A 12,760-nucleotide genomic window follows, 5' to 3' on the forward strand; every position below is an offset into this window, starting at 1 on the left:
GCCACTTTAAACCACTGCTATAGTGCTGTAGAGGCATGCACTGAAATATATTCTGTATACACAGGCAACGTGCTAGGTATCTATTTCCAAATAGCATAATCTTTTTTAAAAAAAGTTATTTTTTTCTATTTTGTAGTAATTGGACAAATAACCAGCTCTGTAACCTACTGGTTACCTTCAGTATGTTCTTCCTTTGCCACAACTTCTAGGTCGTAAAGACTGACTGCAGTATAAACATCACCCGAATCCAGGGACACTGCATCTGCCTTATTGCCCTAGGAACAAAGGTATAACAGTATGAGGAAAGGAAATTGTCATTTCACTGCTGTCAGAGATTTTGGGTAATTACATTGCCCAGGTACTGGATTGCAGTTGCCCATTTTTTTATGGCGTTTTAACTTCTTAACTCTCTGTATTATACTTTTACATTGTGGCGATCGCATAGTAAAAGGGATTGTCCAGGAAAATAAATTCTCTGGAGGGCAGGAAAGGTGGGGAAAAAATAAATAAAATAAATAAATATATATATAGTGATGAGCGAGTAGTATTCTATCGAATACCTCGCCGCCATAGGAATGCGTGTAATCGGCCAAACACAAGGGGTTAAACGCTTCGAACGCATTCCTATACTGGTGAGGTATTCTATCGAATATATGCACCCTTCAGAGGCCAACCAGCGGCTCAGCGAAAATAGTAAAGGAGCTGAGATGTCACAGGTGATGTATGCAAGTGAAATTCTGTGACCTTTCCTTTCCTCAGAGGTCATGTGCAGCAGGGACTTCCTGCTCCAGGGTGGCATGGGATAGAAGAGTGGCCTGGGACACCAGAGCACTAGAGACAAGCGAGTATGTTGTTTTTGGTTTTTTTTTACAGCCTGGACCTGGGACTATCTTCAGCGAATAAACCTCAGATACCATGATCAATAGCTTCTGGTTAGTAAGCCGATGGGGCATCCTTCTTTAGGCTGAGGCCCCACATTGTGGAAACGCAGCTTTTTTTGTTGCAGAATTTGTTGCAGTTTTTTGAGCCAAAGCCAAGAATGGCTACAAAAGGAATGGGAAATATATAAAAGGTTCTTATACCTTCTACCTTCTGCTGAATCCACTCCTGACTTTGGCTCAAAAGACTGCAACAAAATCTGCAACAAAAAAAAGCTGCTTGTCCGCAACGTGAAGCCTTAACCTTAAAGGGGTTTTCCAGACAAAAAATCTTTTTATTTTATAAAGGTCTGTTACTGCTAGTGATGGGTTAATAAGTACAGCCATATACCTTTAGCAGTGTTTGGAGTGATTTGTAGGTGTCTCTGGTTGCTGCAGTATCCTCTGTGTTTGTTCACATGTTATCTTCCTGCTGGGCATAGGTTCGCCATCACGGTCCTAGGGTTTGCCCATGATAGCATGTAATAGAACTATAGTAATGGTAAGCCTGGAAGCATTCAGTGGGCTCCCGGCTGTCATGGCAAACAATCACTGCCCTCTGATGACGTTCCAGAGGGCGGCAATTGGTAAAACATGGCGGCGCTCATGGCACCTGCACATTTTATATGCCACAGTTGTATTTAACCATGACATCTAAAGTGTTAACAGCTGTTAGCAGTGGGTGATGGCTGTATTATACAGCCAGAATCCACTGTGTATGAAGAGGGCTCAGCTCCTTCATACCTTATCACTTACATGTACATGGTTTTGTGTGGAGGGGATTGTAAAATGTTGCTACAGATAAACCTTGCCCACTTTCCCTGACAAAAAAAAAGCAAAGTGATGAGTCTTGTGTAAAAGACTTCAAAATTGATGCAAACACATGATACATTGCTCACAAAGCATAAAACTTATTTAAAAAAAACCCATCAGAATTAGAAGAAAATAGACAAAATATGCTTGATAACTTCCCCCATTGAAAAATGTAACATTTTAGAAAGGTGCATTAAAAGCAGTTATTACACCAAGTTTGCCAAAATGAGTTTATGTATTTGGTCAATGACATATCGAAATTGTACTATAGCTATACACAGCAGTGAATATTGCTTCACCTATATTCCCAGGATGAGAGCTATTTTTTGATACTGATGACCTATTCTCAGGATTGATCAACAGCATCAGATCTGTAGGGTCCGACACCCAAACTTCATGCAAATCAACTGATTTAGGCAAACTGTTCCAGGCACTGAAACCTATAAAGGGAATGGGACAGGAAGTGGAAGGTTCCATCCACTGTAGTACAGATCTGCTCCTATTCACTTGAATGGGGCAGAGCTATGGCACACCAGGACCAACACTATACAGTTAATTGAGCCTTCTGCTTCTGTTTCTGCCCTCTGTATATGTTCTGGTATAAGGAAAATGTTTGTTCTCGTACCGTGTTAGCCAGTGGGTAGGAAATATTAAAAAAAACTTGATAGTCTTCAGTAGTTGATACCTTTTTAATGGCTAACTCATAATCATTATTAGCCATTAAAAAGGTATCAACTACTGAAGACTATCAATTTTTTTTTTCTTCATGTTCTGGTACTGAAAGCTGCTTGGAACAGCTGATCTGTGTTGTGGGGTCAAGTGTCTGACCTCCACCAATCTGACACTGATCATTAGTCTAGAGCAGGGGTGCCCAATACGTCGATCGCGATCTACTGGTAGATCGCAAAGGACGTATGGGTCGATCGCGGGATGCAGGGATCCCCGGTGTCTGCTTGTTCACAGTGCAGGCTGAGAGTCATCTCCGGACACTGGCAGGCTGGGGCTGCCGCAGCCCCAGCCTGCCAGTGTCCAGAGATAACTCTCAGCCTGCGCTGTGAACAAACAGGCACCGGGGATCCCTGGGCGGCCACAGAACACGCTGTCTCCTGCTCTCACGATCCGTTCGACTCCGCCCACATGCCCTGCCCCACCCACAAACATGCCCTGCCCCGCCCACAAACACGCCTGGTCCCGTCCATAGGCTCGCCCCGGCCCCACCCACAGGCCCACCCCGACCCCACCCTAGTAGATCTTTTGCCTTGGTCAGCTAACAAAGTAGCTCACACGCTGAAAAAGTGTGAGCACCCCTGGTCTAGAGGATATGTCATCAGTTAAAAAATGGCCACCCCCAGCCCAGGAAACTCCTTCAAAGGTGTATTTTGAAAATTAGAAATTGCCAGAATTTTTGCTTTGCACATCAGTTAGCTAATATTTCGAGCACTGAATGTGTATAGATATTCATGTTTAATACTATAAAAATACTCAAAGAGGATGCAAAAATTAAAGCTGCATGGTAATTGGTTGTAATGGTTTGGTCATGATCAATGAAGTCCAGTATGTACTTCATTCAGCTCTCAGCAGTCAATCACTTTAAATTCGATTCCTCTTACCCTAATTTTGGTCATGCAGTCCTGGGTATTATGAGCTCGAACACAGGATACTCGAGAGAATGGGTCACTTGAAGCCAAAATATTTTGAAGAGTCCGGGCCAGGTTAGAACATTTTCTCTGCTCCCCATCAGATAGGGTGCACCAGCGAAACTTCTTCCCTTGATATTGAGTTTGGGGGCAGAAGGAAAAAAAATGAATAGAACTGTCTGTAGTGTGAAGTTGAAATGGATCCTATCATTAAAACTCATTTTTTTTCTGCCTAACACATAGGAATAGCCTTAAGAAAGGCTATTCTTCTCCTACCTTTAGATGTCTTCTCCACGCCGCCGTTCAGTATATAATCCAGTTTTCGTCAGTATGCAAATGAGTTCTCTCGCAGCACTGGGGGCGGGCCCCAGAGTTCAAAAGAAAATGGCCACTTACACAGTATTGTAAGCAGCTATTTTTGTGTGGCCGGCAGGCATGCGCAGTCGGCTGCCCAAGGCCTAGAAGTTTGAAGCCACTGCCAGAAGAAGACGCGAAGAAAACCCATTCCTGAAGTTGAGTAGAATTTGGAGGGAATCAGTGTGATTTGGACACCTAGGAATACAGTGATTGGGTTTGCCATCTATGGGGAAAAGTACGGACCACACTTTTTTTTACATGAATAGTGAATTCCCTTTGACTCTATTTCCCTTAAGAGTGGATCCAAGACATCCTGAGGACAAAAAATAAAGAGAAGCAAGCCCTGGAACCCCCATCCCCCATCATGTTGTAGAAATATTCAAATTTTTCAGTAATTTTTTTTTCCTTTCAAAGCCAGAAGTTGATCCACAAAGTGTTTTGCTCAGTCCAATATGTCCAAGGCTGTTGATCACTTGTGGTTATACAGGGGTTACCCTATTAAAGGAATGGCTATTTATCAGAGACTGAGTACACTAGGGCAGGAGTTGCTCTTATATAGAGAATACAAAAGTTCTATATTACAATCTTAGCAATCTATTCTCTGAGCGAGAGAAAACCTTTTTCTTATAGCAAACAGGCACTTCTGGATTTCATTAAGATACAGTGAGTAACAGAGATGAAAGAGAGTGATATAAGAAAACTCTGCATCAAACATAAAATATATAACTGCATTCTTTTAGTCTCCCATTGGGGTAGATCTTGCTGCCCCTCCCTCCATTAAGTGACAACAGCTGATACTTCTTGCCAGTAGTTGTAACTTGATTCGGGTCATCAATCGGTGAAGTAGGAAGTCAAATTTAGTAGTAAAGTGAAAAATACAGGATTCTGTTCTCTACTCAGCCATTTATCTGCTACATTAGAAAATGTTAAAGCTTATGAACTACCAACATGGTATCTACACTTCAACTATTTGAAGAGAAGGGTTGTGTGTTTGCCATCTATGTGTAATTTGCCATCTGTGTGTAATATGTTTGTCTGTGATATTTGTGAACTGAATGTGAGTGTGATGTCTATATATGTGTTTGTATTTCTATGTAAAGTATAGTAAATCATAGTTAGCATTTATGCTTATGGACAGCAATACTATTTATATGTATCATTTGGTTTATTATTTATGTGATTAGTTAGCTCTACTATTTCTTTAAAGGGGTTGGCCACTTTCAGACCAATATTGACAAACAAATGTACAATAAAAATATATACAATTTTCCAATATACTTTCTGTATCAATTCCTAACGGTTTCCTAGATCTCTGCTTGCTGTCATTTATTCTGTTACTTCTAGTGGATAAAAGTCTGACCATGGTCATGTGATTTACGGTCCATGGTCATGTGATGAGTACACAGGTACTGCTCGTTACCAGGCAGATGTCTGATTATTGTGCTGTGACTATAACGAGCGGCACCTGTGTGCTTATCACATGACCATGGACCGTAAGTCACATGACCATGGTCAGAGTTTTATCCTCTAGAACAGGGGTGCCCAATACGTCAATCGCAATCTACCGGTCGATCGCAAAGGACGTATGAGTTGATTGCGGGATCCCCGCTGTCTGCTTGTTCACAGTGCAGGCTGAGAGTCGACTCTCAGCCTGCGCTGTGAACAAGAACTCCGGACACTTGCAGGCCGGGCAGCAGCAGCTCCGGGGGATGACGCGCTGCCCGCTCTTTGGGATGGAGGGAGCCGGGGTGCTGCTTCTTCACAGCGCAGGCTGAGAGTCATCTCCGGACACTGGCAGGTGGGGCTGCCGTAAATCACATGACCATGGTGATCCCTGGGCAGCCACAGAACGCCGCTGTCTCCTGCTCTCATGCTCCGTGCGACCCTGCCCATGCCCCACCCACAGACACGCCCCAGCCCCACCCACAGGCCAGCCCAGCCCAACCCACAAGAAGTGGGTAGTGGATCTTTTGACATGCCAGTTTTCAAAAGTAGCTCACATGCTTAAGAAGTGTGAGCACCACTGCTCTACAAGTAACAGAATGAATGACAGCCAGCAGAGATCTAGAAAACTGTGAGGAATTAATACAGAAAGTATATTGGAAAATTGTATATCTTTTTATTATACAAACCATAACATTTGTCTCTCAGTATTGGTCTGAAGGTGGCCAATTCCTTTAAGTTTTCAACAAAACTAAATCAAGGAAACAGAGTCCCTAGGATGGAACTCACACCTCCCCAAACCCCCCAAAAAACAACAACAACAAAGAAACAGAAAAAGATAATATTGGCAAAGGGAAAGAAGTGGAATGGAGTGGTGTAAGGGGGATAAATAAGAGATTGGGGGAGGGAATAAGTTAGCTGTACTATTTATGGGTACAACTAGCTGAATTATTCATTAGATAATCATATATGATTTATGGCTTAAACTGTGACAGGAATAAATCAGATTTTACAAGTTTACAAGACTTTAATGGATTCCATGGTAAGCCAATGGGGTACATCAAGCACTGGTGTTATCTTTTGTATGACAGATCGAACACTGCATTTTGGCTTCCATTTTAAATGGAGGCCACAATACAGGTGAACTGAGGCTTATAAGTACAATATAGGAGTCAGTTATGTGTAGGGCATAGCATTACTATGTATAAGTAAAATGTATAGTAGTATAATTTATGTACATACTTAGTTGAATTATTTAAGGTTAAGTTAAAGCTTTTGTATGCTGGGTCCAGTGTGTCCCTTGGACACTGGGTGCAGGAGCATTAGGTTATATCACTATATAAACATATAAAAGCATCCCTAAAGTCGGCACACTACTTTCAACCATGTGAAATCTGAAATATTCCAACATGGTAGAACACATTTTAGAAGTTTACATAAATAATAAATGTGATAGATAGGACAACTGCTGTCAAGTACAAGCAAAAGCTTTTATTTTGGTTGATCTACTATCTATGTCTAGGTAGAAATGTCAAATATAAATCTCCAAAGAATAAAACAAAACAAAAATATCAGCATACAGTTGTGGAAATCTGAATCGTCATGATTGAGTTAGCAACTATCTGCATTATCAGCACCCGTGTGCAGAACTATATCTGCATTATTATTATTATAATACCTTTAGTACTCATGCTGTTTGTTACATGTCACTGCCTCGAGGAGCACATTGTAGTCTTAATTTTAATTTTGCTTAACCGCTTTCCCTAAGTCATAACAAAAACATAACAAAACTGCCTAATGAAGTGATTTGTGTTCACATGGACTGCGGTCAGCTTCCTGCCTGTGTTGTGGCTGTTTATATCCAGAATTGCAATCATATAGTTGGAAGACACTTGTGCATACTTTCCAAGTAATGTACTTATCTTGTACCCACCTGAAGCCATGTGGTGAACCATGGCAGAGCAGAAAAAGGCACTCAGAAAAGATAAAACATGCATGTTTGTGGAGATATCAGCTCACGTGCTGCTCTGCTGAAGAGAGGTACTGGAAGTCCATCACAGGATAAGGGAGGGGAATGAAAGATGCTGCAAAAATAGCAAGGAAGGAGGGAAATAGAGACGAGGCTACACATGGAACACATTAATAACATATGTAACACACTACTGGTCTGATATGTCCAACAAACAACACAACGACCGAATGTTAAAGCAGAAATTCGTTTTATTTACTAGTTATTTTAGGTGTTAGGGGCCTTTTTCCTAGAACAGCCTCCATGAAAATCCAGCAACAAAAGGGGTAATTTACACACGGTGCTACAGCATATATACATATACATGTAATAGTATAACAGGTGCAAACAACTAAACAGTCTCTCATGTAACAAGGTGTCCATTTAGCACACAGTCCCTTTACCTACAGGAAGTATAATATTTACTCTCCTTAGGCCCGATTCATATCAGCATTCAAGATTCCATTCGGGGAGTGGAACCTATATGCATTAAAAAGTGGTTACCTGGGAAACACACGGACCCCATAGACTATAACGGGGTTCGTGTGGTTTCCGGTCTGCACGAAACATGCAGAGAGAAAAGTGCTGCAAGCAGCAGTAAAGAATACTACAATTTCAGTGGGAGTGGCCAAGCATTCCCTACACATTACAAGGTTGGAAAATGATTCAAAATATTAATTCGTAGGTAATTCTGTAGCACGGCACTCTGTAAAAAGACTTTGTTCTCAAAAAGGACCTCACTCCCTACCATATAATACAGAAACTTTCTGGCACTCAGTATATATGATTTGCTCTTAGGGTATTTTATTAACACACAATCTGAAGAAAAACATGTAACGTATGAGATTTTATATCTACAAAAAATCTGTATTCCATGTTATGAATAAAGAGATTGGTAATACATATATTTCTGTGTAAAGCAAAACAAAATGGTCAGGGACCCAAAAGTAACAATATAAGGTATTGTACATACAGATAGTACAAAGTCATGATACTACATGCCCAGATTTCTAATGCAGAACAAGGCTTCTAACTAGATTGAAGAATCTATACTCCCCAGATTGCCAGAAGATAGGCATAAAGTGTGGGAGAAATGGCGGTTCAGAGGAAGACAGTGCAGGAAATTCATAGTATGTGCTATTTCACAAGTAAGTTAAGGGAAGAGTTGGATGCGCGCTACCTGATAGTTTACACAGTACCATAGCAATGTGGCCTAGCACAAAGTATCCAGCCTCAATGTCTAGCGATTTGCCATGTCCGCTCCGAAGTCTGCCTGACCTGCAAAGCATCCCAGAAGAGAGCCTTCCCATCCACATGATGGAGCACACCTATTATGCCACATCACCATAGCCCCATCCCCTGCCCCACCCTAATGGGCCATGGAAAAATGGTCTTGCTTGACCCAGTCCCTTGTGCAAAAAAGATTGGAGACCACTGCTCTCCAGAACCTCTCTTCCCCACTAAAAAGTTTATAACGGTTGTGATGGATCACGTCTCGCCAAAACCACTTTGTCGCAAAAACCGCGATCACCTTCTTATCTATACCGTCCAATCTCACAGCATGAGAAAGGACCGGGCCTTATAGGATAATACAAGAAGAGCCTTCTAAAGTTTTATTAACCCAAGATGGTCGATACCAGTCAGCCAGAATATATATATATATATAAAGATATACCCTGGCGGTTACAAGCTTATACGGTTACAGAATGTATGTTACAGTGCAGTAAGATAAAAAGAATAAAAGATTAGAAACAGGGTTATAATACCAGATTCGATCTCCGTAATTCCACTCATGAAATCCAGGGCACATAGCTTTAGAGTCCTTTTAAATAGTCCACAGATGGAAAGGGTTAGACGACCCCATTAACAGGATAGTCCAGGGTGCATGGTATTTCCATAGGCATTAGTCAATAGTCCAAGGGAGCAGTTTCCACAGCATTACAGCACCTAGTGACACATGCCAGCAGACCAGGAAGAACAAAGAACACAAACCCCCAGGGTCCTGGCATGGGTGACAATATATCTCCCCTCAGCCCCCTCCCACAATGAGGTCAGCAAGGTGGGCAACTCAGCCCCCTCACCTTATACCAGAATAACTATAAACGGCCATAACGCTTTGTCAGGTGAACCCACTGTTTGGCTAGGGGCATGATGGAGCTCCTCACGAACTCCCCATCAGGTAAAGACCAAGGACAATTCCCCAATTCCCTATGGGTAACAAGTTCAGTGCTGGAACCCCTCCTAGGCCTCTGATGGGGTAGTGCTTGGGCTCGAAACGTGCGGCCTGGTCCTGCGCACAGGAGAAAGTTATTGTCATGACTGTATCATAATTTCCTGTGACAATAACTTCATAAATCCCATAACTGATTGAAGTTTTTGTGGAGTCAGGCAGTCTGCAACAAGGTGTTAGGAGAACTCTCAGAGCACTAAGCCAAGATGGCCCCCTGCTAGGAATAAGGGATGATCAAAGCCACTTCCAGGGAGTAATTAGGCTAGGGCATGTGGACTCTATCTCTCACATCCTGCTAATCAGTGAGAGGGAGTCCATCTGAGGCAGAGGGCAATTACAGACCAGATACCAAGATATACAGTTGAGGGTCAGTCAACACAATACATACTGTAGATAGTTATACATATAGCTGAGAACCATGATTGGGGTCCGATTCATCACAACGGGTTTTTGGGTGCAGGTGAGACTTTTATGAAAGCTCACATATGGAACTTGTAGCTGGACCTCAGTCAAACCTTTTCCCTGACACAATGTTCTCTTACATTTGATAGAGCCCTAAAGACCTCTAAGTGTGCCAATTCTAAACTTGTTTTAGATAGGACTATACCCAGAGCACTCTAGCCAAATTGTTCCTAGGCTCCTCCAGTGCCTGTTGGAGACAATGTGGGCATCCAGCCTTCCATATACAGTGCTGGCCAAAAGTATTGGCACCCCTGCAATTCTGTCAGATAATACTCATTTTCTTCCAGAAAATGATTGCAATCACAAACTCTCAGGTATTAATATCTTCATTTATTTTGCTTGCAATGATAAAACACAAAAGAGAATGAAAAAAAAGTCAAATCATTGATCATTTTCCACAAAACTCCAAAAATGGTCCGGACAAAAGTATTGGCACCCTCAGCCTAATATTTGTTAGCACAACCTTTAGACAAAATAACTGCGAGTAACTGCTTACGGTAACCATCAATGAGTTTCTTACAATGCTCTGCTGGAATTTTAGACCATTCTTCTTTGGCAAACTGCTCCAGGTCCCTGAGATGTGAAGGGGGCCTTCTCCAAGCTGCCATTAAGAGATCTCTCCACAGGTGTTCTATGGGATTCAGGTCTGGACTCATTGCTGGCCACTTTACAAGTCTCCAGTGCTTTCTCTCAAACCATTTTCTAGTGCTTTCGACCCAAACCATACCAAATAGAATTTCCAAACATAAATTAACAATTTGTACAAATAATCCTCTTCTCCAGCTCCCATTTCACTTTCATCAAGCCAAACGCAGACTCTCAACTAAAATTTCAGGCAATAGAACAGATTTCTGTTCCCTGAAGAAGAGATGACAAAATTCCAGGTTTGAAATTATGTGCAGCCTATTGGATAGACTGGCTGCAGACACTTGAACACATGGGTCTAAATTCGGATTATGAGATTCACAGTTTTAGTAAATAAATTTTCTATTATATCGTTACATGTTTAATTCACCATGTAAAAAAAAGAAAACATTCTTTTATTTTTTGATTTAGTACCTACTTAAAGTTCATATAATGTTTACATATTGTGGGGAAGGTAACATCAATGCTGTGGATCCAACCAATCAGAGACAGGGATACAAAATCGGTAGCAAACAGGTTTATTTAGAAAAAACAGCAAAATAAATAAACCTTTACTTCAGGCACAAAATGAGCAAAATAAAATACAGCTTTAGATTCAGGCAAAAGAATGTGAAACAAAAACCCTGCTTGTCTGAGCACTAACTAAACAATAAAGTACTAACTGTACGTGTGGCTTAGTACCAACCACACGAGCAAACAACAATAGTGCAATACAGTTTCAACAGACTTTCAGTGTGTCAGGACACACCCAGGCACCTCCTCTCGCTCTCAGGATCTGCCCTAAAATGCAGGCTCTGCAGACTTTTATGGCCTAGTAACGAGCCCAGGACCCACACCTCAGCTGAGGCCTACTCAAGACCCGCCCTGGACCACACATAGGTCACAAATCTGGGGCTGACATATCAGGAATCCAGCACTATGCCTGTCACCTGACAATGTATAGTCCTATAACAATCATTAATTGAATTTTATGTTTTTTTTCTAGTTCCATTAAATACGGTTTATGGAGAACACGTTGCTCAGCTCCAGGTTACCATATACCGTATATACTCGAGTATAAGCCGAATTTTTCAGCCCAGTTTTTGTGCTGAAAAAGCCCCCCTCGGCTTATACTCGAGTCAGCAAAAAAAAAAAAAAAAATATTTTTTTTTTTTTTAAGGAGGGAGGGTCTATGATCAGCCACAATATTAATGTATAGAATCTCCCATAAAATAGTGCAAAAGAAAAAAAAAGAAGATTTTAAAAACATAAAAGTTCTAAAACACTCCTTTTCCTAGAATACATACAAAAGTAGAAAATGACTGTGAAACGCATACACATTAGGTATCCCTGTGTCTGAAAGTGCCCGGTCTACTGAATATAGGAGATCTGCAGTGCTCCTGTTCCGTCGGGAAGGGGTTTATAGAAGCACTGCAGATACCCTATATTCAGCCAGACTGAATTCCAAGTGGGGGGGGGGAAAGAAAAAACCCAGTCCTGAAGCTCAGGGAAGGGGCAGACAGACAACCAAAACACCCCCATCCCCTTCCCCAGTACCCAGCAACTACTGCACCCAAAAACTCCGGCCATTTTAATTTTTGAAATTTTCCAGTAGCTGCTGCATTTCCCCCCCTAGGCTTATACTCGAGTCAATAAGTTTTCTCAGTTTTTTTGTGGTAAAATTAGGGAGGGTCGGCTTATATTCGGGTCGGCTTATACTCGAGTATATACGGTATTTCTCTTCATTTCCCCCTTCTCTTTCTTCCCTTTTTCTACTCCACTTCTCCCTTTCCTTTTCTAAAGTTTACTTTTAATCTTAGTACACTAACCCTAAGCAACGGGTCCTCCAGCATACGCATGCACCCTCTCTCTTTACAAGTGCATCCAAACATGCCCAATGGTACCCATCTTCTTCCCTACAGCTGAGATGAGCTGAATAAATGATAGAGGCCATACTTCCCATGGTCCTCTGTCCTACTGACTTATCGGCACCTCCTACCTCTTGTCATAGGAGACTACATTGCCTAGTGTTGTTTGACAAGGCATTTTCCTCAGATGCATCACTGATATTCCAACAACGTTCTTCCATCATCCTGTCTGTTGGTCAAGAGTGGCCACAAATCACTCACAACAGCGAACCCAGGGGCACAGCATTGTCTTCCTCTGGGTGGCAGGTACACCATTTCTCACACATGTTATACCTACCTTCTGGCAATCCTGTGAGTATAGATCCTTCATTCTAGATAGCAGCCTTGACCTGTATTAAAAC

General features: G+C 41.8%; 1 protein-coding gene across 1 annotated transcript in view; it reads right to left on the reverse strand.

Annotated features, from left to right (window-relative positions):
* LOC142193702 (serotransferrin-1-like) overlaps positions 1–7,220 on the reverse strand; it is a 31,952-nt gene extending 24,732 nt beyond the window's left edge. The window contains exons 1-3 of the mRNA XM_075262698.1: positions 7,101–7,220; positions 3,341–3,498; positions 176–275 (exon numbers count right to left, since the gene is read on the reverse strand). Coding sequence (XP_075118799.1) covers positions 176–275; positions 3,341–3,498; positions 7,101–7,164 — 322 coding nt within the window. The 5' untranslated portion in view covers positions 7,165–7,220. The remainder of the gene's footprint in view (positions 1–175; positions 276–3,340; positions 3,499–7,100) is intronic.
* Between the last annotated feature and the right edge of the window lie 5,540 nt (positions 7,221–12,760).

This window comes from Leptodactylus fuscus, chromosome 1 (assembly GCF_031893055.1).
Source record: "Leptodactylus fuscus isolate aLepFus1 chromosome 1, aLepFus1.hap2, whole genome shotgun sequence".
Classification (NCBI taxonomy): Eukaryota; Metazoa; Chordata; class Amphibia; order Anura; family Leptodactylidae; genus Leptodactylus; species Leptodactylus fuscus.